General features: G+C 41.7%; 1 protein-coding gene across 1 annotated transcript in view; it reads right to left on the bottom strand.

Moving 5' to 3' along the window:
* Positions 1-22986, bottom strand: part of LOC118396928 (uncharacterized) — a 42111-nt gene extending 19125 nt beyond the window's left edge. The window contains exons 1-6 of the mRNA XM_035791320.2: positions 22885-22986; positions 22755-22787; positions 21645-21702; positions 10151-10293; positions 9897-10031; positions 9355-9581 (exon numbers count right to left, since the gene is read on the bottom strand). Of these exons, the coding sequence (XP_035647213.2) occupies positions 9355-9581; positions 9897-10031; positions 10151-10293; positions 21645-21702; positions 22755-22787; positions 22885-22909 (621 nt within the window). The 5' untranslated portion in view covers positions 22910-22986. The remainder of the gene's footprint in view (positions 1-9354; positions 9582-9896; positions 10032-10150; positions 10294-21644; positions 21703-22754; positions 22788-22884) is intronic.
* Between the last annotated feature and the right edge of the window lie 437 nt (positions 22987-23423).

The raw sequence follows: 23423 nt of genomic DNA, 5'->3' as shown, positions 1-23423 counted from the left end.
ATACTTAGGCAGCTTTTTCCCCACCTGTGTTTTGTGGGTAGTTATTTTCTGTTTTGTGTTTCTGCACCTGAGAGAACTTTTCGTTGTCGTTTTGCACTTTGTTATTTTGTTTCAGTGGTCAAGTGTTTTGAAAATAAATCATGAACACGTAGCACGCTGCGCTTTGGTCCTCTTCTTCAGACGAGCATGACATAGGCTAGACATAACATCAAACAAAACAGCCTCCCCACCCTCCCCAGCTGAGGGACGGGGCTGGAGAAATGTAATCACTCTCTAATTCATAGAAAGAATCAATGGGTACATATTATTCATTTATATGTCCAAAAATGGATGTAGAAACTGCTGATTGCCCCTTTAAGGACTTTTAACACCCTTCCACATTACATAAGCCCCCCATATACTCAATATTACACATCCCCTTAATATCCAAAATACCTGAATATTGCACATCCCTATAACCTCCCTTTTATATTACACACTTGGTTACATTTCACTGTAGTTCACTATCGCATATTCACTAATGAGTGAGTCCAAATGTAGGGTGATGATGGCGCCGACAGACATGACAGCTCTGCTTCTAGCTCCTAAGCAACTTTGCAGTATTTCACTTTTTTTGTGTGTTATTTCTTACATTATTAACCCAGAAGTTTTTTTGTGTTATTACATACAGCCGGAAATAACTTTTGGATATCAGAGCGGTAACTCACCAACATTATGACCAGAAATATGACTTTCCCAAATTGGATCCTTTGTTCGTACACCCCAGGGCAATTAATTTATCCCAGAGGCTGCTCCAAGATGCCACCAGCGGAGAAGAGATATTCAGAGATATACTTCTAGTCCAGTGCGACCAGCCACCGCTTCCAAGTATTTTACTCACTACTGTTTCGTCCCTGGGTAATAAAGTAGATGAGCTCAGGGCGAGGATCTCCTTCCAGTGAGACATCAGGGACTGTAACATACTCTGTTTCACGGAATCATGGCTCCTTCCAGATATACTATCACCGTCCATACAGCCAGCTGGGTTCTCAGTACATCGCGCAGACAGGAATAAAGACCTCTCCTCGAAGATGAAAGGCGGTTGTTTATGTTTCATGATTAGCTAATCATGGTGTGCTTGTGATAATGTACAGGAACTTAAGTCCTTTTGTTCTCCCAGCCTAGAATATCTCCCAATCAAATGTCCACCATATTACCTCCCAAGAGCATTCGCTTTGGTTATAGTCACAGCCATGTATATTCCCCCTCGAGCCGATACCATAACGGCCCTCACTGAACTTTGTGCAAAGTGGAAACCACATATCCTGAGGCCAAATTTATTATTGGCAATTCAACGGCTCAGACACGAGACGTATGTGGCAGGGTCTACAGAGAATCACGGATTACAAAGGGAAAGCCAGGCACGTTGTGGACACCTACGTCTTGCTTCTGAATAAGCTAAACACCTTCATTGCCCACTTTGAGGATAAATAACACAGTGCCATCAACGTGGTCCGCTTCCAAGGACTGTGGGCTCTCGTTCTTCGTGGCCGACGTGAGTAAGACATTTAGGAGTGTTAACTCTCGCAAGGTTGCCGGCCCAGACGGTATCCCTAGCCGTGTCCTCAGAGCATGCGCAGACCAGCTGGCTGGTGTGTTTACGGACATATTTAATCTCTCCCGATCCCAGTCTGCTGTCCCCACTTGCGTCAAGATGTTCACCATTGCTCCTGTACCCAAGAAAGCAAAGGTAACTGAACTAAATTACTATTGCCCCGTAGCACTCACTTCTGTTATCATTAAGTATTTTGAGAGGCTAGTTAAGGATCATATCATCTTCACCTTACCTGACACCCTTGACCCACTTCAATTTGCATACCGCCCCAATAGATTCACAGATGATGCACTCACCATTGTACTGCATACTGCCCTTTCCCATCTGGACAAGAGGAATACAAGTGTACGAATACTGTTCGTTGACTAAAGCTCAGCCTTCAACACCATAGTACCCTCCAAGCTCATCATTAAGCTCGGGGCCCTGGGTCTGAACCCCGCCCTTTGCAACTAGGTACTGGACTTCCTGACGGGCAGCCTCCAGGTGGTGAAGGTAGGAAACAATACCTCCACTATGCTGATCCTCAACACAGGGGCCCCACAAGGGTGCATGCTCAGCCCCCTCCTGCACTCTCAGTTCACCCATGACCCATTACACGATGGCGCCGGAGGAGAGGGCTGCCGTCTTATTGGCTCTTAACCAACCATGCTATTTTGTTTGTTTTTTCGCTTTGTTCGTAACTTGTTTTGTACATAATGTTGCTGCTACCGTCTCTTATGACCGAAAAGAGTTTCTGGACATCAGAACTGCGATTGCTCACCTCAAGCTGGACAAAGAGTTCTTCTTCAAAGATTCGGGCGGGAGGGATATACTACTACAGACACCTGACCAGGCCCAGATCCCTGTGATTCACTGGAGAAGGAAAGAGAGATTTCATGGAAAAAGATCAGGGTGCCTTGGGAGGAACAGGCAAAGAGTAGCTAATCTGCCCTTGTCTTTTATCCTGTGAGCTGATGTTCAATCGCTGGAAAATAAATGGGATGAGCTGAAAGCATGTATGTCCTACCAACGGGACAATAAAAACTGTAATGTCTTACATTTCACTGAGTCATGACTGAACAACGACATTAAGAAAGGCTAGTCATGACTCACATCAACACCATTATCCCAGAAACTCTAGACCTACTCCAATTTGCATACCGCCCAAACAGATCCACAGATGATGCAATCTCTATTGCACTCCACACTGCCCTTTCACACCTGGACAAAAGGTACTGTATGTGAGATTGCTATTCATTGACTACAGCTCAGCGTTCAACACCATAGTGCCCTCAAAGCTCATCACTAAGCTAAGGACCCTGGGACTAAACACCTCCCTCTGCAACTGGATCCTGTACTTCCTGATGGGCCGCCCCCAGGTGGTAAGGATAGGTAACAAGACATCTGCCATGCTGATCATCAACACGGGGGCCCCTCGGGGGTGTGTGCTCAGCTCCCTCCTGTACTTCCTGTTTACTCATGATGGCACGGTCAGGCACGACTCCAACACCATCATTAAGTTTGCTGATGACACAACAGTGGCAGGCCTGATCACCGACAACAATGAGACAGCCTATAAGGAGGTGGTCAGAGACCTGACCATGTGGTGCAAGGACAACAACCTCTCACTCAATGTGATCAAGACAAAGGAGATGATTGTGGACTACAGGGAAAGGAGGACCGAACATGTCCCCATTCTTGTCGACTGTGCTGTGGTCGAGCAGTGGTCGAGCTTCAAGTTCCTTGGCATCCACATCACCAACAAACTAACATTGTCCAAGCACACCAAGACAGTTGTAAAGAGGCCACGACAAAACCTATTCCCCCTCAGGAGACTGAAAATATTTGGCATGGGTCCTCAGATCCTCAAAACGTTTTACAGCTGCACCATCGAGAGCATCTTCACTGGTTGCATCACTGCCTGGTATGGCAACTGCTTGGCCTCTGACTGCAAGACTCTGTAGAGGGTAGTGCTTATGGCCTGGGACATCACCGGGGCCAAGCTTACAGCCATCCAGGACCTCTCTACCAGGCGGTGTCAGAGGAAGACCCAAAAATGTGTCAAAGACTCCAGCCACCCTACTCATAGACTGTTTTCTCTGCTACCGCACGGCAAGCGTGACCGGTGCGCCAAGTCTAGGTCCAAGAGCCTGCTAAATAGCTTCTACCCCGAAGCCATAAGACTCCTGAACAGCTAATCCAATGGCTACCCAGACTATTTGCATTCCCCCCTTGCTACTCTCTGTTATTATCTATGCATAGTTACTTTAATAACTTTACCTACTTGTACATATTACCTCGATCACCTCGACATCGGTGCCCCCGCAAATTGACATTGAATCTATACCAGTGCCCCCTGTATATATATAACCCCGCTATTGTTATTTACCTCTGCTCTTTAATTATTTGTTATTCTTATCTCTAACTTAAAAATATTACAAAAGTCTTAAAACTGCATTTTTGTTTAAGAGCTTTTAAATAAGCATTTGACTGTAAAGTCTACAACTGTTGTATTTGACGCATGTGACAAATAACATTTGATTTGACTGTGTTGCCACACACTCAATCATCACGTTTGCAGATGACACAACAGTAGTAGGCCTGATTATGACGAGAGTGCCCACAGGGAGGAGGTGTGGGCCCTGGGAGAGTGGTGCCAGGAAAATAACCTCTACCTCAACAAAATGAAGGAGCTGATCGTGGACGTCATGGAGAGCACGCCCCTATTCACATCAACGGGACCGCAGTGGAGAAGGTGAAAAGCTTCAAGTTCCTTGCTGTACACATCATTGACAATCTGAAATGGTCCACCCACACAGACAGTGTGGTGAAGATGGCTCAACAGCGCCTCTTCAACCTCAGGAGGCCAAAAATATCATGTTGTATAGCACACTGTATTACTTATACAACTAATATAAGGACAGGACATGAGACGGGAGTAGAAATTAACGTGGACATGGTTTAATGCGTTTCACAGGAAGAACATTCCAAGCATTTTAATGTACGTAAGCAAGGGGGGGTTACAGGTGCCCTAAAGGGACAAAACTAGAATATCAATACACAACATATTCCTCCCCTTTACCTTTGATGACTCATAAGGAAAAAATAAATATTCACTGTTTTGCCTATTGTTTTCTTTTTAACATAAGTTATCTAAATGTAAATAAATGAACTTTTCAGAATAACCTTTTCAAAACTAGGGAAAGAGGGTAGACTGCCTCACGTCCCAGACTTAACCCTGGGGTGTATTCTGCCCCAATGTCGGAGGCTAGTCTGAACTATATAGTCAACCTGTCAGGGGGTCGTCTTTCTCTTGCAGGGTAATGACGACGTACAGATGAGTCTACAGTCACATTGTCTCTGAGTCTTGTGATGATTTTAAAACTTGCTTCATCGTTTGGACAAACCTTTCAGCGAGGCCGTTCGTTGCAGGGTGATACGGCGCTGACTTGATGTGCTGAATTGCATATGCCATGAATGGCCGGAACTCTTCAGACACCAGTTGGGGGCCATTATCACGAACGAGTTGCGTTGGCAAGCCAAAGCAACTGAAGATTGACCATAGCTCTTCGATGGTTCTCTCCGCTGAGGTGCTCTTCATCACTGTGACCTCAGGCCATTTGCTGTGTGTGTCAACTACGACTAAGAATATTACGATCCTCCAGTGGGCCTGCATAGTCTATGTGGACTTGCTGCCAAGGCTCTTCTGGTAAGTCCCATGGGTGTAGTGGCGCTAGGTGAAGCATGTTCCTCATCTTTTAACATGCAGAACATGACTTGACCTTGTCTATGATAGCTTCATGCAATCTACTTCATTCGCACCATGCCACAGTGCCCTGAATGGAGTTCTTCAAGCACCTGCCTTCTCAGTGGCGGCGGTATGATAACTCGAAAACCCCATAGCAAGCATCCAAACTGAACTGTGAGCTCGTTTCTCCTCACTAGGTAAGGTTGTAGGCTTCCGACATCTGTCCTTCTCCACGAGTGACAATATACACGACCTCAGGCATCACTGGATCAGTGTGGGTGAACTTTTTCACTTGGACAGATGTAACTTGGGCATTCGTCACTTCCTTGAAGTTGAAGATTTCAGCCTGGGAGTGCTCAGTGTGTGCAACAGGTAAGGGGAGCCTTGAGAGGCCTTCTGCACTGCAGTGCTGCTCAGACCTTCCGAACTTGATATCGTAGTGGTGAGCAGATAACAATGATGCCCATCGCTGCACGCAGCTGGCTGCAAGCAATGGAATGCCGGTGTGGGGACCAAAGGTGGAGGTGAGGGCTCTTTGTTCCATCAGCAGTGTGAATCGTCGGCCAAACAAAAACTGATGAAATGTCTTAACTCCAAACACAATGGCGAGTGCTTCACGCTCTATCTGTGCATAATTGCTCTCGGCTTTGCTTAAGGTCCGTGATGTGAAAGCAATTGGCCTTTCTTCACCTTATGGCATGATGTGTGAGACAACCGCGCCAACGCCATAAGGCGATGCATTACATGCCAACTGTAATGGCAATTTGGGGTTGAAGTGGGTTAGGGCCTCTGACTGAGCTAAGGCTGTTTTCACTTTCTTGAAGGCCTCCTCACATCTGTCTGTCCACTTCAACTGTTTGGTTTTGTTCAAAAGTTCATGCAGTGGCTTTAACATGTTAGCTAGGTTTGGCACAAACTTTGCGTAGGATGTCAGTAGTAGAACTCGGTATCATTGAACGCTGACAACCGACAAAGACTGACAACCGCCGAAACATCTATTCTATAACGACATGAATGAATGTCACTCTGAACTATCCATTCTAACCACGGCAGAGAGAGAGAGAGGACGGACACTCTCCAACAGAAACAAGCTTTTCAACAGAGATCCCGACGACACGATGAGCATAAATATTTGGAAGCTAAAATTACATTTAATATTTTCACCAATAATTTATATTCAAACATTTAAATTGAACAACAGTTCCATGTGAATCCGATAACTACAATGTGTAAACTTTCCACTGTAGAGTTTATGTCATCCAATCATTTATGAGAATGTCTCAGATGGCAACCGAACTTACATCATATTCATTAAGTACCAACGCATATGTTCAACTGGTCGGATTACCAAAATATGGTGCATTTCCCCCCACCTTCTGATGTTCCCAGAATGTCTATATAAAAGAAGGGATTTTCAAATGTCACATCACTAGGGTAGAGAGAGGAAAAAGGGGGGAGAGGTATTTATGACCGTCATAAACCTACCCCCAGGCCAACTTCATGACACTAGGCTGCGCAATAGATTAAATGTTTTTCCTCTCATAACAGTCAAAAATGTTGGCACAACAACTTCTGCTTTAATTCCATTTGCCAAAAAAATGTACTCAAAATGTTATGTGTAAGAACTCCATTGTTCTCCAGATGTTCCTGTATTCAAACCAATGCAGACATTTTCGGTTTATTTTTCTTTCTCACACTTTTCAGACGGTCCTTTACTCCCAGACCCCCTTTTTTTAAACTCGTTGCTGTAACATCAAAAGCTAGCTAGCATTTGTTTGCGTCTTTCTACAGCTATTTATTTAACGAATTTAAGAAAATGAGCACAAACGTGAGAACGCTTCTTCCTCGTCACCAGTTTTGTTGTATAGCACACTGTATTACTAATACATCTAATACTAGGACATGATATGAGACGCGAGTAGAAATTAATGTGGGCATTGTTTAATGCGTTTCACATGAAGAACATTCCAAGCATTTTAACGTAGGTAAGCAAGGGGGGTTACAGGTACCCTAAAGGGACAAAACTAGAATATCAATGCACAACAGATCACCAAGGCCATCCCCTACCCGAGCCACGGCCTGTTCAACCCGCTATCATCCAGAAGGCGAGCTCAGTACAGGTGCATCAAAGCTGGGACCGAGAGACTGAAAAACAGCTTCGATCTCAAGGCCCTCAGACTGTTAAATAGCCATCACTTGCCAGCTACCACCCAGTTACTCAACCCTGCACCTTAGAGGCTGCTTCCCTATGTACATAGACATGGAATCACTCGTCACTTTAAATTGAACACTAGTCACTTTAACCTGTTGCGACGAGCCATCCCGGATCCGGGATCGTGAATACAGCCTCAAGCTTATTACCATAACGCAACGTTAACTATTCATGAAAATCGCAAATGAAATTAAATCAATATGCTAGCTCTCAAGCTTAGCCTTTTGTTAACAACACTGTCATCTCAGATATTCAAAATATGCTTCTCAACCATAGCAAAACAAGCATTTGTGTAACAGTATTGATAGCTAGCGTAGCATTTAGCGTTAGCATTCAGCAGGCAACATTTTCACAAAAACCAGAAAAGCATTCAAATAAAATAATTTACCTTTGAGGAACTTTGGATGTTTTCAATGAGGAGACTCTCAGTTAGATAGCAAATGTTCAGTTTTTCCTGAAAGATTATTTGTTTAGGAGAAATCGCTCCGTTTTGTTCATCACATTTAGCTACGAAAAAAACCTGTATCCAGGAGTGTAATCCTATTCGCAAGCTCATTAGCATAACACAACGTTAACTATTCATGAAAATCGCAAATGAAATGAAATCAATATGCTAGCTCTCAAGCTTAGCCTTTTGTTAACAACACTGTCATCTCAGATTTTCAAAAATATGCTTCTCAACCATAGCAAAACAAGCATTTGTGTAACAGTATTGATAGCTATTGATAGCTAGCGTAGCATTTAGCATTAGCATTCAGCAGGCAACATTTTCACAAAAAACAGAAAAGCATTCAAATAAAATAATTGACCTTTGAAGAACTCTCAGTTAGATAGCAAATGTTCAGTTTGTCCAAAAATATTATTTGTATAGGAGAAATCGCTCCGTTTGGTACATCACGTTTGGCTACCAAAAAAAATGAAAATTCAGTCATCAAAACGCCTAACTTTTTTCCAAATTAACTCCATTATATCGACTGAAACATGGCAAACGTTGTTTAGAATCAATCCTCAAGGTGTTTTTCACATATCTCTTCGATGATATATCGTTCGTGGAAGTGTGCTTTCCCCTCTGAATCCCATGGGAAAATGCCTGCAGCTGAAGATTACGCACCAATTTAGACAAAGGACACCGGGCGGACACCTGGTAAATGTAGTCTCTTATGGCCAATCTTCCAATGATATGCCTACAAACACGTCACAATGCTGCAGACACCTTGGGGAACCGACAGAAAGGGCAGGCTCATTCCTGGCGCATTCACAGCCATATTAGGAGACAATGGAAAACAGAGCCTCAAAAATTCTGCTCATTTCCTGTTTGAAGTTTCATCTTGGTTTCGCCTGTAGTATCAGTTCTGTGGCACTCACAGATAATATCTTTGCAGTTTTGGAAACGTCAGAGTGTTTTCTTTCCAACGCTGTCAATTATATGCATAGTCAAGCATCTTTTTGAGACAAAATATTGCTCTTAAAACGGGCACGTTTTTTTTAATCCAATAATGAAATAGCGCCCCCATAGGTTGAAGAGGTTAATAATGTTTATATACTGCTTTCCTAATTTCATAGGTGTATACTGTATTCTAGTGTATTTTATTCAATGCCACTCAGACATTGCTTAATTCCATTCTTTGACTTTTAGATTTGTGTGTATTGTTGTGATACCACCTCACTGTTGGAGCTCGGAACACAAGCATTTTACGACACCCGCAATAACATCTGCTAAATATGTGTACGTGACCAATATATATTGATTTTGATTTGATGCCCCTAATGTTCTTATATGTTCAGAAGGTTCAGTGCGTATGGCACAAATATGTTTTGTACCTGAACAGTTTGAGCTGGGGGAGTATGTCGCACTTCCTGGATGGCACAGCAGCTTGCATTGAGAGGCTGAGGGTTTAATGATCCAGTGATGTGGTAGCAGCAGCAGTGGCTTCGCGGATCATACTGGTGGTCTCCACAGCACTGGTGGTGACGGGACATTTTGGTCAGGACCTTCCTTCCTTTATTGACATGTCCACAGCAGAGCTGGTGGTCATCATTGTAAAGCTCTGTGGAACAGGTAATAAGGATTGATCAAGTGCTTTCAAGCGCTCAGGTCAAGTGTTATAAGGTTGACATTGTGAAAGTGAACATAAGAGCCATGAGGTGCAGGTGGAAAATTAGGATGTCACAAAGACTTAGCATGAGAGAATTGGGAAACATCTCACAAACAGCTTTCGGGGGAGACAGACCTCTATGGTAAAAACAGTAAAACAACAGCACCTGTTTTTATGGTTTTGGGAAGAATTTTAAAAAACACAACTAAGTAATCGATGATGACAGCAAAGACGTCAATAGATGTGATTAGATCTGATCTCGCTTACCTTTTCTACAACACTTGGAATGGGGTTGGGTCCTGGTTAGAATCTGTAAGTCACAGCATAGCTGGTTGAGTGGATCATAGGCCCTAGAGCCACAGCAATCTGACACCAGCTGGCTCACATGCGGAGTCAGCTGACCTGCAAGAAATGGTTGAAAACTTGGAAGGTGCCGAATAAATAATGTTTTCACAGTTATCAGGTTAGAGTGAATAGATGCAGTGGGATACTGCTAGGAGACATGACTCTGTCTATCTCACCATCACAACATGAAGCCTGGATGACGTTGAAGGACCTCTTTCCACAGCAGGACTGCCCAGCCCCCTCATGCCGTTGTCCTTCACAGCAGGTGAACTCTAGAATGTCAATGTTCACCCTGGCGCATACTTGATCTCTGGGAGACCTGCAAGGCAGAGGCTCATCTTCATGTCTATAAGGCATTATGTGCAGCACATGCACTCTTTAAAAAACCTCTCTGGGATATGTGGGACGGTAGCGTCCCACTTGGCCAAAAGCCAGAGAAAATGCAGAGTGCCAAATTAAAATAAATGACCATACCACCATTTCTACCTGGAAACATTTTTGGTTCCAGGTAGAAACTTTGAATTCCATGTAGAACTCGTTCCACAGAGGGTTCTACATTGAACCCAAAGGTGTTATACCAGGAACCAAAAAGAGTTCCACCTGGAACCAAAAAGGGTTCTTCAAATGGACATGGGGGCAGCCAAAGAACCCCTTTGGAACTGTTTTTTTCTAAGAGTAACTAGACATATACATAGAGTGGAAATGCAATCCTCACATATACAGGTCATGATGACACATCTTAATTAAAGAAAGGTAGTAGGATGAAGTTGACCCTAAACCAAAGCACTGTCGCAACGTGATATATTGTACAGGGACGGCTGCAGCAGGAGCGAACTCCTCTGTAGGCTGCTCACGGAGAAAGTCGGGAAGGCTGTAATTTTTTGATTATAGGCCATGTTAATATTTTATCACATCTTGATACCTCTTCTTCACAAATACATCTGAGCTGCATGCAATTGAACAAGTCACAGGAAGCTTGAGCTGCATTCATTCATAGGTAAGAACAGAATATTGTATGTGGGCCTATATCCTACAGAAATTGGTTCACTCTATGTACTAAAATAAATGAGTTCATATCGGCAGAATTTTGTATAAAATATTTGGATAGTTAAAGGCTGACGTGGTCGTTTCAATTTAAAAACACACTATGTAACATGGCTATAGAATTGGAAACACTGTGATTTTAGTGTGTGCAGAACGGCTGGCTGTGAAACTCTTTAAACCAGCCTATATAGACTTACTATATCCAGACCTAGGCACTATCTAGTTTTTTACCATGTTGACAGAATAAATAAAACAGGGATATGTGGATTACTTGAAAAATCTTGAATTGAAATTGACATACAGTACCAGTCAAAAGTTTGGACACCTACTCATTCCAGGGTTTTTCTTTATTTTTTACTATTTTCTACATTGTATAATAATAGTGAAGATATCTAAACTATTGAATAACACATGGAATCATGTAGTAACCAAAAATGTGTTAAACAAATATATTTTATATTTGAGATTCTTCAAAGTAGCCACCCTTTGCCTTGATGACAGCTTTGCACACTCTTGGCATTCTCTCAACCAGCTTCATGAGCTAGTAACCTAGAATTTACAGGTGTGCCTTGTTAAAAGTTCATTTGTAGAATTTCTTTCCTTCTTAATGCTTTTGAGTCAATCAATTGTGTTGAGACAAGGTAGGGGAGGTATACAGAAGATGGCCCTATTTGGTAGAAGACCAAGTCCATATTATGGCAAGAACAGCTCAAATAAGCAAAGAGAAATGACATTCCATCAGTCAATCCGGAAAATGTCAAGAACTTTGAAAGTTTCTTAAAGTGCAGTTGCAAAAACCATCAAGCCCTATGATGAAACTTGCTCTCATGAGGACCATCACAGAAAAGGAAGACCCAGAGTTACCTCTGCTGCAGAGGATAAGTTCATTAGAGTTACCAGCCTTAGAAATTGCATCCCAAATAAATGCTTCACAGAGTTCAAGTAACAGCCACATCTCAACATCAACTGTTCAGAGGAGACTGCGTGAGTCAGGCCTTCGTGGTCGAATTGCTGCAAAGAAACCACTACTAAAGGACACTAATAAGAAGATGAAACTTGTTTGGGCCAAGAAACATGAGCAATGGACATTCGACCGGGGGAAATCTGTCCTTTGGTCTGATGAGTCCAAATTCAAGATTTTTGGTTCCAACCGCCGTGTCTTTGTGAGACGCAGAGTAGGTTAACGGATGATCTCCAAAAGTGTGGTTCCCACCATGAAGCATGGAGGAGGAGGTGCCATGGTGTGGGGGTGCTTCGCTGGTGACACTGTCAGTGATTTATTTAGAATTCAAGGCACACTTAACCAGCATGGCTACCACAGCATTCTGCAGCGATACGCCATCCCATCTGGATTGCGCTTAGTGGGACTTGTTTTTCAACAGGACAATGACCCAACATAGCTCCAGGCTGTGTAAGGGCTTTTGAACCAAGAAGGAGAGTGATGGAGTGCTGCATCAGATGACCTGGCTTCCACAATCATCCGACTCCACCCAATTCAGATGGTTTGGGATGAGTTGGACCGCAGAGTGAAGGAAAAGCAGCCAACAAGTACTCAGCATATGTGGGAACTCCTTCAAGAAAAGCATTCCAGGTGAAGCTGGTTGAGATAATGCCAAAAGTGTGCAAAGCTGTCGTGAAGGCAAAGGGTGGCTACTAACTATAAAATATATTTTGATTTGTTTCACACTTTTTTTGATTACTACATCATTCCATGTATTTTATCATAGTTTTGATGTCTTCACTATTATTTTACAATGTAGAAAACAGTGAAAAATACCAGTGCCTCTAGGATGGCGCAGTGGTTAAGGGTGCTGTACTGCAGCGCCAGCTGTGCCATCAGAGACTCTGGGTTCGTGCCCAGGCTCAGGTCCATGGGGCGACGCCTAGTGTGGTTAGGGAGGGCTTGGTTGGTAGGGATGTCCTTGTCTCATCGCGCACCAGCAACTCCTGTGGTGGGCTGGGTGCAGTGCGTGCACTGTGTTTCCTCTGACATATTGGTGTGGGCTGGCTTATGGGTTGGATGCACGCAGTGTGGCTTGGGTGGGTTGTGTATCGAAGGATGCATGACTTTCAACCTTTGTCTCTCCCGAGCCCGTACGGGAGTTGTTGCGATGAGACAAGATAGTAGCTACTAAAACAATTGGATACCATGAAATTGGGGCGAAAAAAGGGGTAGAATGTAAAAATAAAAACAGTGAAGTTGTGTCCAAACCTTTGACTGGTACTGTATTTAAACTTCTTGGATGAATAAGGTGCCCAGAGTAAACGGCCTGCTCCTCAGTCCCAGTTGCTAATATATGCATATTATTAGTACATTTGGAAATAAAAAAACTCTGAAGTTTCAGCCCTATCGAATACACAGTGGGATATGGTTGAAGTTGCACTTCCTAGGACTTCCACTACATGTCAACCGTCTTTAGAAACTAGAATGAGGCTTCTACTGTGATATGGGGCCGGATGAGAGCTCTTTGAGTCAGTGGTCTGGCAGAGAGCCAGGTCCTGGTCATACGCATTTCACATGAGAGGGACCTGCATTCCATGGCTTTTCTACAGACAATGGAATTGGAACGTTATTGAAGATTTATGATAAAAACATCCAAAAGATTGATTCTATACTTAGGGTGACCTGTAATATAACTTTTTGAACTTTTCGTCCGACGTTTGGCTGGACCTGCACGAGCGTTTAGATTTGTTCACTAAACACCCTAAAAAATGTATCTATTTGGACATAAATAATGGACATTATCGAAAACAAATCAAACATTTATTGTGGAACTAGGATTCCTGGGAGTGCATTCTGATGAAGATCATCAAAGGTAAGGGAATATTTATAATGTTATTTCTGATTTCTGTTGACTCCAACATGGCGGATACATTTTTTTTCTGAGCGCCATTTTCAGATTATTGCATGGTTTGCTTTTTCTGTGAATCTTTTTTAAATCGGACACAGCAGTTCCATTAAGAAGAGGTGTATCTAATTCCATGTGTAACACTTGTATTTTCATCAACATTTATGATGAGTATTTCTGTAAAATTGATGTGGCTATGCAAAATCACTGGAATCACTTGGAACTACTAAACGTAATGCGCCAATGTAAACTCAGATTGTTTTTATATAAATATGAACTTTATCAAACAAAACATACATGTATTGTGTAACATGAAGTCCTATGAGTGTCATCTGATAAAGATCATCAAAGGTTAGTGATTAATTTTATCTCTATTTGTGCTTTTTGTGAATCCTATCTTTGGCTGGGAAAATGGCTGTGTTTATTCTGTGGCTTGGTGGTGACCTAACATAATCGTTTGTGGTGCTTTCGCTGTAAAGCCTATTTGAAATCGGGCACTGTGGTGGGATTAACAACAAGATTAGCTTTAAAATGGTATGAGATACATGTATGTTTGAGGAATTTTAATTATGAGATTTCTGTTGTTTTGAATTTGGCGCCCTCTAGTGGAACATACTTTAACACTATGTTAGCACAGCTTTAGCTTCAAGCCCACAGACCAATAGCCCCAGAATATTTAGCAGCTAGGACAGATTTTTTTAAAAGAGAGTCTGTGAATCCCTCCTAATGGATATTTCTGAAGGCTACTGGACATAAGTGATTGGGAAGCGACTGTTAGACGGGGATTCTCAGAAGCAAACTGCGCCCTGTCCTTTACTTAGCCCTTCACGATCACACAATTTTCGGAGTAAGTCCAAATAACCACATATCCAAGAATATTTAGATATTTAAAAAATGAAAAGTGTGCACTCTGAACGACTTCGAAAGAGCAGATGAAACAGATGCTATTCTACGTTTTTGTACTAACGGCCTTACCCTAACTCCGAACACCAGGCAGCAGTCCCAGGACAGATAAAATGATAATCGGGGAATCCTTCCTTCCTCATGGAACTTTTTTGAAGGGGAGTTGAATATTCAAGGTGATGTGTGTGTATAGATATATAATATTTAAGAATGATAGGTATTAATTCTAGGCATTTACATGTATGTTTTACAATGAAACAATGTTTTTTTATTCACACTGTAAACAATAGCTTCTGCCCTCTTAGGGTCAACATGACCTGCTTATTGATTCGAAAGTATGATTAGAAACCAAGGCCAACTATATTCAATCTGTGATTAAAAACGATAATTAGAAGCTATGACAAAACTATGATAATAAACTATAAACAACTATGAAGACAGGGCGGTGTTTGCGTGAATGATGACCTATTATTTAAGTGTGGAATATATTCTCTCTCTCTCTCAGGCCATGAAAAATACAAAAGATAGGACATTGACTCCTGAGTGTTGAATTTATGCACTTACTCTACAGCAACCCTGGTTGTTTTATGACCCTGAGGGTCATCTACAAACGTTGGAACATCTACAACTATTGAAGATGCAAAAAGGGTTTTTTCAGAAATACATTTGGTTTGCAGATATGTATTATTATAAGAATAATCTAACATTATTATCATAATCTTTAGTATTATTATGTTACATGTGAGACATAACCAGAAATGTCAACGTAGACAATTTACAAGAATGTGTTTACCAGGCTGTGATGAAAACACTTTAAAGGAGCTCTAATTCAAACATGCAAGGATATATATATTTGATACAATTACCCCCTTTAAAACTGTTGCTGCAATATCACTTCTCAATGTGTACATTTCAAGCTTTCAACAACAATAAACCAACCATCTCAATAATGTTTCTCAGACTAACACACTGTTGAGGTTCCTATTTAGTAAAGAAACAACCACTAAGACGTAACACAGAAAGTTGTAATATAAGCTGTATACATGTCATTCTATACGGAAAACAGGTACATTTTGAAAGATTATGATGTTGATGTGATTTTTAATGAATCTCTCAATTTAGGATAATACTGTTTATTTTATACTTTACTTCAATTGTATTATTTATCATGTCTCATACACGGCTAATACAATACCAAGCCATGCAAACAGCTATGGAATTAACTCAGAACAGGTGTGTGTCTTTTTTTGGATCAATAATTGATCAAGAATTCCCAATAGGCTTGTGTCACGCCCTGACCATAGTTTGCTTTGTATGTTTATAGCTTTTGTTTGGTCAGGGTGTGATCTGAGTGGGCATTCTATGTTGTGTGTCTAGTTTTTCTGTTTCTGTGTTTGGCCTGATATGGTTCTCAATCAGAGGCAGGTGTTAGTCGTTGTCTCTGATTGGGAACCATATTTAGGTAGCCTGTTTTGTCATTGTTGGTGATTGTCTATGTTAGTTGCTTGTGTCAGCACATTTGGTATATAGCGTCACGGTCGTTGTTAATTTATTGTTTTGTTCGGTTTACTTCGTGTTTTCGTCATCCATTAAAACGTTGCATTCACACCATGCTGCGCTTTGGTCCGCTTCTTACGACGATCGTGACAGCTTGATCTGATCCTCAAACCTATTACGACAGCATATAATGCACAGTCATATGCAAAACCATAAAACTCTGAAAACAGTGAAAACCTTAACACGACTACACACATTGCCATTATTTTAGTTACCATCCACCAATGGTTGAATTTGGTACTTTTTCTTTGTACATGCACCAAGCCTCCAAGTGGCTGACAACCGTATTCTTAATGAGAAATATAGTCTAATAAACAAATGTCCGCATAATGAAAGACACACTGTATCCAACAATGTATTTCGATCTGTATAAAACGTTGATTTTGTCAGTAAGGTCACTGAGACTAACAATAGACAAGAGTTATTGTGGGAGGTTTAGGGTTAAAATATATGGGAAGGATCAGGAATGTTAGAGATTTGGTCACAGTGGCGATTTTGAAAGAGGGAGGTTAGAACCACAAAGTAATAGGTTGGTAAGAGATCCTAAAGGTAATTTCATATTTCGGTTTAGGGGGTTATTAACTTTATGGAAAACAATAATCACACTATGTGGATTATAAACATGTATATATATACATAGAGAGCCAACACATCAATACCTAACAGGGATGAGTGGTGATTCATAGTACAACAGGAGTCTTCTGTAACCTGCAATACGTGTTAAATATGTTTTACATACATCCATGACTGTATGGTTTCACAAACTCCCTTTCAAGGGTTTGTAAGAAAGTTGTAACAGGCCTCAATCAACAGTCTAGAGATTAACCTAGAGACACCAAAACATCAACGTTTAGAGCAGCTTGGAGATTATTACCCATGTAAGGGGGGGGACAAAGAGCTGATTTACCCAACTCTGTACAAACCCAACACTGGGTATGATAACTCTGACGCGTACGTCTAATGATTATTGTAGATGTTTACAACCAATGAGATGTATAAAGGCAAAGAGAGCAACAAATTGACCTAAGTGACCGACAGCCTACTTTATACTATAGAATGCAGGGATGTGTACTGAACATGTACCCATTATAAAACAAAATGGTCTACAGTCAAATGCACCTATAGTTTTTAATGAAGTGGTGGCTGCATTCATTTAGATTATTTCAACATAGTCTAGAACCAGTAAGAACATAGATTGAATGATCTGCTTTTTGCTATTGAGCAAGAGGCCTGACCCATTTCTATGTAAGAAGCCACACTTTTTATATTCAGCTTCTTAATTAACTAACTCATAAATATGTTTTTTTTAAGTCAGCTTAACGTATATACTAGTACAACATATTAGGTATATACACTTCAATCATTAGAATAATTTTCGTACACTCGAGAAAACAACAAATACATAGTTTTTACAACTCTTTTATAATCCCCAGTTCAACCAGGTCCCTAGACATCAATCAGCATGACAACTTCAAAGGAATAGATGCAATATAGATATAAAATAACACACCCTCTAACACGTGACAACAGGAACAGGATGTCCTGGCCGGAGGCCCATATTTGGACTTGTACGTGTCATCTGGACACAGGGCCATAAATCAAAATGTTGACCTGTGCCGTCTACTTTATTCTCTCTAAAGCGCTGTGCAGATTCATTCATTTTCATTTTAGGATATTTTCTGCACAGCAGTTTATCGGCCCGAACATACGGAATATCTATCCATAGATTGTATTATTAGTATTATTAGTGATTGCCACCAATATGGAGTCTTTATCAGTTGGCTGAATTTTTTCTATGTGAATATTAGAAACAGAAATGTGATGACCTGCACAGGTAGGAACGTGTCCAGACTGTGTGCTGATTGAACAGTTTAGCTGTATTCTGGAAGCTTAATTCTATTCAATCATCTGAAAACAATAAGGAGCCCATCGAAACCTGTTGGGCCATCAGTGGGACAATATTCTGATGGTGCGCTAAACGGCTGCTGGATGTTTTCTTTTGTTTCTGTGCGTCGAATTGGACACCTAGTTTTTCTCTCCATTATTCAGGACATTTAGAATGGCAACAAATGAGTCACCAAGTGGTCTTAAAATAAAATAATCTGTCAATCAGTTTTTGAAATGTCATGACAAATAAATATTAAATTATAGTGCAAAGTCTATTGTTGTTAGATGCAATGTGTCTCTCCTTACTCATGTCAGTGAATGCTTCCGAGTGACGCAGCGGTCTAAGGAACTGCATCTCAGTGCTAGAGGCATCACTACAGACCCTGGTTCGATCCCGGGCTGTATCACAACCGGCCGTGATCGGGAGTCCCATTGGCGGCATATATATGTTGTCACGTTCTGACCTTTATTTCCTGTGTTTTGTATTTAGTTAGTATGGTCAGGGCGTGAGTTGGGTGGGCAGTCTATGTTTGTTTTTCTAGGTTTTGGGAATTTCTATGTTTCGGCCTAGTATGGTTCTCAATCAGAGGCAGGTGTCATCGGTTGTCTCTGATTGAGAATCATACTTAGGTAGCCTGGGTTTTCACTGTGTGTTTGTGGGTGATTGTTCCTGTCTCTGTGTGTGCACCAGATAGGACTGTTTTGAGTTTTCACATTTCTTTTTTGTAGTCAGTTGTTCATGTGTACCTTAACGCATTAAAAAGAACCATGGACAATTACCACGCCGCGTATTGGTCCTCTGATCCGTTTCGCCTCTCCTCTTCGGAAGAAGAGGAGGAAATTCATTACATATGTGTAATTCTGTGTGATTCTTTCGGTATTTATTAAATAAATAATTAAGCCAATTTGTGTATTGCTGATTCAACTTGTTAGCCAGGGTTTGTGCAGATGACCAAGTACTTTACAACAATCAGAATGAGACTGAATAAGGTGACGATGAATAATTGACTGCTATTGATATTAAAGATCTTCAGATCTTTAAGAGAGTGGATTCAGGAGATAACAGCTCTATATAAATGAATGCTTCCATGGTGCCCCAGGTTATTAATGATTTAATTGTTGCATGATTTAATTCAATCATATTAGGTAATCGATTTGATAAAATAGCATGTCATATAATTTAACCGTTTGCGTGTAGGGGGCAATATTTTTGTTTTTGGCTAAAATAACATACCCATTTGAAACAGCCTATTTCTCAGCCCCAGAAACTAAAATATGCATATAATTGTCAGATTAGAATAGAAAACACTCTGAAGTTTCCAAAACTGTCAAAGTATTGTATGTGAGTATAGCAGAACTGATATTGCTGGCGAAAACCTAAGGAAAATCCAATCAGGAAGTGCCTCATATTTTGAAACCTCTCTGTTCCTATGCAAACCTATCCTCCATTTAAAGGCATATCAACCAGATTCCTTTTCTATGGCTTCCCTAAGGTGTCAACAGTCTTTAAACATAGTTTCAGGCTTTTTCTTAGAAAAATGAGCGAGAGAGATCACATTGCGTAAGTGGATAGGTGGGGGCTCTCAGAGTGAGTTTTGCGTAATTGAGTAAAGCGGCCATTGTTTCTCCCAGTCCTATTGAAAAACCTACAATCCCGGTTGATATATTATCGAATATATATTTTTAAAACAACCTGAAGATTGATTATAAAAAAGTTTTGACATGTTTCTGTGGACATTATGGATATTATTTGGAATTTCGTCTACGTTGTCGTGACCGCTCTTTCCTGTGGATTTCTGAACATAATGCGACAAACAAAATTAAAAATTAAAAATCTTTATGGAACAAAAGGAACATTTGTTGTGTAACTGGGAGTCTTGTGAGTGAAAACATCCGAAGATGATCAAAGGTAAACAATTAATTTGATTGCTTTTCTGATTTTCGTGACCAAGCTACCTGATGCTAAGTGTACTTAATGTTTTGTCATGCGATCAATAAACTTACACAAGCACTTGGATTGCTTTCGCTGTAAAGCATAATTTCAAAATCTGAGATGACAGGTGGGTTAACAAAAGACTAAACTGTGTTTTGCAATATTGCACTTGTGATTTCATGATGAGGAATATTTTTTATTAATATTATTTGACTGTCACACTATGCTATTCAGCGTTGCTGATGACAATTATCCCGCTATCGGAATGGGGTGCGTCAACAAGTTAATCATAGTCAGAGACACAATATTACAATATTGGGCTACTCCGAGGTGGAGTACCTGGGCTATCAAATCGGGCAGGGAAATGTGAAGCCCCAAGACAAATATCCAGCTGCAATTAGGTAATGGCCGGTCCCCCGAACCAAAAGGAGGTTTAAGTTGTTCCTGGGGTTAGCAGGCTACTCCAATCAATTTGTACCTAACTTTGCCTTAATAGCTTTTCCCCTCACAGACATAACGAAGGCACGCCTACCCCAGACGGTGCGATTGTCAGGACACAGACTCGGCATTCCAGGCCCTGAAGGACGTGTCATGTTTGCACCCGGTACTCGTCACCCCGGACTTCTCAAAACATCTTGTCTTCTCAAAATCTTTTCGAAAAACCTGGTCCCAAGAGCAGGAAGGCGAGGAGCACCCCATCATGTATGTCAACAGGAAGCTCCTCCCTGGGGAGAAGAAATACTCGATTGTCAAGGAGTGCCTCGCCGTGAAGTGGGCACTGGACACCCTCAAGTATTACCTCCTCGGGAGGAAGTTCACCCTGATCACTGACCATGTCCCCCTTGTGTGGATGGCAAGAGGTAAGAACACAAATGACCCGCTGGTTCCTGTCCTTACAGCGATGGTCTGTCATCCACAGGCAATGTGGATGCCTTCTCCAGGGATGCAAACCTAGCCCTGAGCACGCCTCCCTCCTGGGCGGTGGGGGGACGGGGGGGTACTGTCTACCCCAAGGGTCTCCCGGGAGGTCTACCCCAAGGCTCCCTCTGCTGGGAGTACATGGGCTGGGCAATTAGGGGAGAGTGCCAACCAGCTGTGCACGCCACAAAGGGAGCACCGTGGCACACTGCGAGGGAAGACCGAGAAACAGACACGGAGCAGAATCTGAGAAGAAGGACCGAGCCAAACCTAAGTTATTTGGTTGTTGTGTTTATTTTGTTTCCTAGTAAAGTCGTGTTTTCTGACTAGAACCTCCCTGTCTCTGTGTTAATCTCTGCACACTCAACCCCACACGCCACGGTTTACCACAAGACTCATAAGCAGGCAACAGGCGATAGCTGGCTTTGTAGTTTTTCTGCCAAGTTGAGTACATGGGAGTACGCAGCGTAGTAGGCCAACAAAACTACAAATAACCCCACTTAACACTGATCTAAGGTCAGTTTTAGGCAACTTCTACACAGAGCACAGATGAGGGAAATATATGCTCACTATACTTACCTGACATAGAAATCCCTACTATGGGCAGAGACTGGAAGCCCAAAACGATTGATTTGCCCTGTGAGGTGGAACAATAGGAACATCCACACATTAAGACAATATCCTGGCTACGTGTTCTGTGATAAGCTCTAACGTTAACTGAAAAATGTCCTATGTAAATGTCCTATGCAAAATATTGTCAATGACAGTGGCTTAGAATTTCTTTCAAATATTGAATATTGATTCATTACTTGTTTCAATTCAGAAATTAAACCCACAATTCCATGTATTACAAAAGAGATGACAGTACATTTGATCTTGGCGTCAAGCTCCTTCAGGAGAGCTCATCGTCCGAGCAATGAGTCAATTATTACCCTTATTGATCAACTTCGGGCAGTGAGCGAGATATACATACCAATCTGACAGGAAAAGAAAGCAGAACCAAAACAGATGGAGGCCGGGCTGGTGGGAACCAAACAACGCATAGCAGGGTGGCAGATATGTTACAGCAGCAACATTAAGCAGCAAGAAAAAGCCTATCGCATAGCTTAGTGCAACAGCAATGCAGGAGAAGTGAATGTGTGAGCAGAAAGGGTCAACTTAAATAGACCACAGAAATAAGGTTGGAGGGATTTGATTGCAACTGGTGTAAACCGAACTTCCTGCTTGAACTGGCTTCGCTTCGTAGTTAGTGGTAAAACATCAGAGAGCTCTGTAAAACCACACAGCCACTATGCTCGAGAAGGCCGTTCTGTTTACGGTAATGATGATTCACAGGATTTCGCAAATGTATCATCTAGATTGCAGAGATACCCATATACAGGCAGAACTCTGCTTGTGATTTTAAACCAAAATCTATGCATTCCTGGTTGAGATTTGTTTTCAGCAGGCATATCAAGGAAGTAAGGTACATGATGCGCAAACTCTCAAGTCCAAGCCACAGAGAAATAATTCACAATCAATTTTGCTACTGCTTACTGTAAAAGAAGAGGAGCCCACATTTTACGACATACCGTACACACATCAACCTGAGAGGAAGAGTAGTAGCCCACACAGCCCTACAACTCTCAACAGTTGGCTCCATTTCGTTCATGCAAACAGATGAATAACATGATAGAGCTTTCCACTTACCAGGTGCGCTGTAGCAGGGTAGAGCCAGAAGAACTGCAAAAAGGAAACAAACAAATGTTAAGAAAAGTCCAGAGGATTGTACAGACAAATTCTAGCGAATGTGCAGAGTTTGATAGGGATGCTCACATACCAAACATCAGTAGTGGAGTGGTCATGGTCACTCTTTCAATAAAGCGGTCTCACTCTACAATGAAAGACTAAGATGTACTTCAGCCACACCTAAAAGATGTCACGGCTGCTCCCGCTCCCCCTAACTTGTCACGCCTGTTGCTCACCCTCCCTGGCGCTCAAGGTTTAACATTTTTTATTTTACCAGGCAAGTCAGTTAAGAACACATTCTTATTTTCAATGACGGCCTGGGAACAGTGGGTTAACTGCCTGTTCAGGGGTAGAACGACAGATTCGTACCTTGTCAGCTCAGGGGTTTGAACTCACAACCTTCCAGATACTAGTCTAACACTCTAACCACTAGGCTACCCATCATTACGCATCATTGTTTTAACCCTTGTGTTATCTTAAGGGTGAAAAATGACCAACCACTATGTTTAACAACAGAGAAACCCCCCTAAATGATATTTTCTCAACTTAAAATGTGATGACTTTTCCCTGAGTGACCCCAACATTAGATAAAGTGAAACATGGCCTTTGTTCATATTTCCATGAAAGCTG

Source organism: Oncorhynchus keta, chromosome 18, assembly GCF_023373465.1.
Source record: "Oncorhynchus keta strain PuntledgeMale-10-30-2019 chromosome 18, Oket_V2, whole genome shotgun sequence".
NCBI classification, from domain to species: Eukaryota; Metazoa; Chordata; class Actinopteri; order Salmoniformes; family Salmonidae; genus Oncorhynchus; species Oncorhynchus keta.
This window is presented reverse-complemented; position numbering and strand designations above follow the sequence as displayed.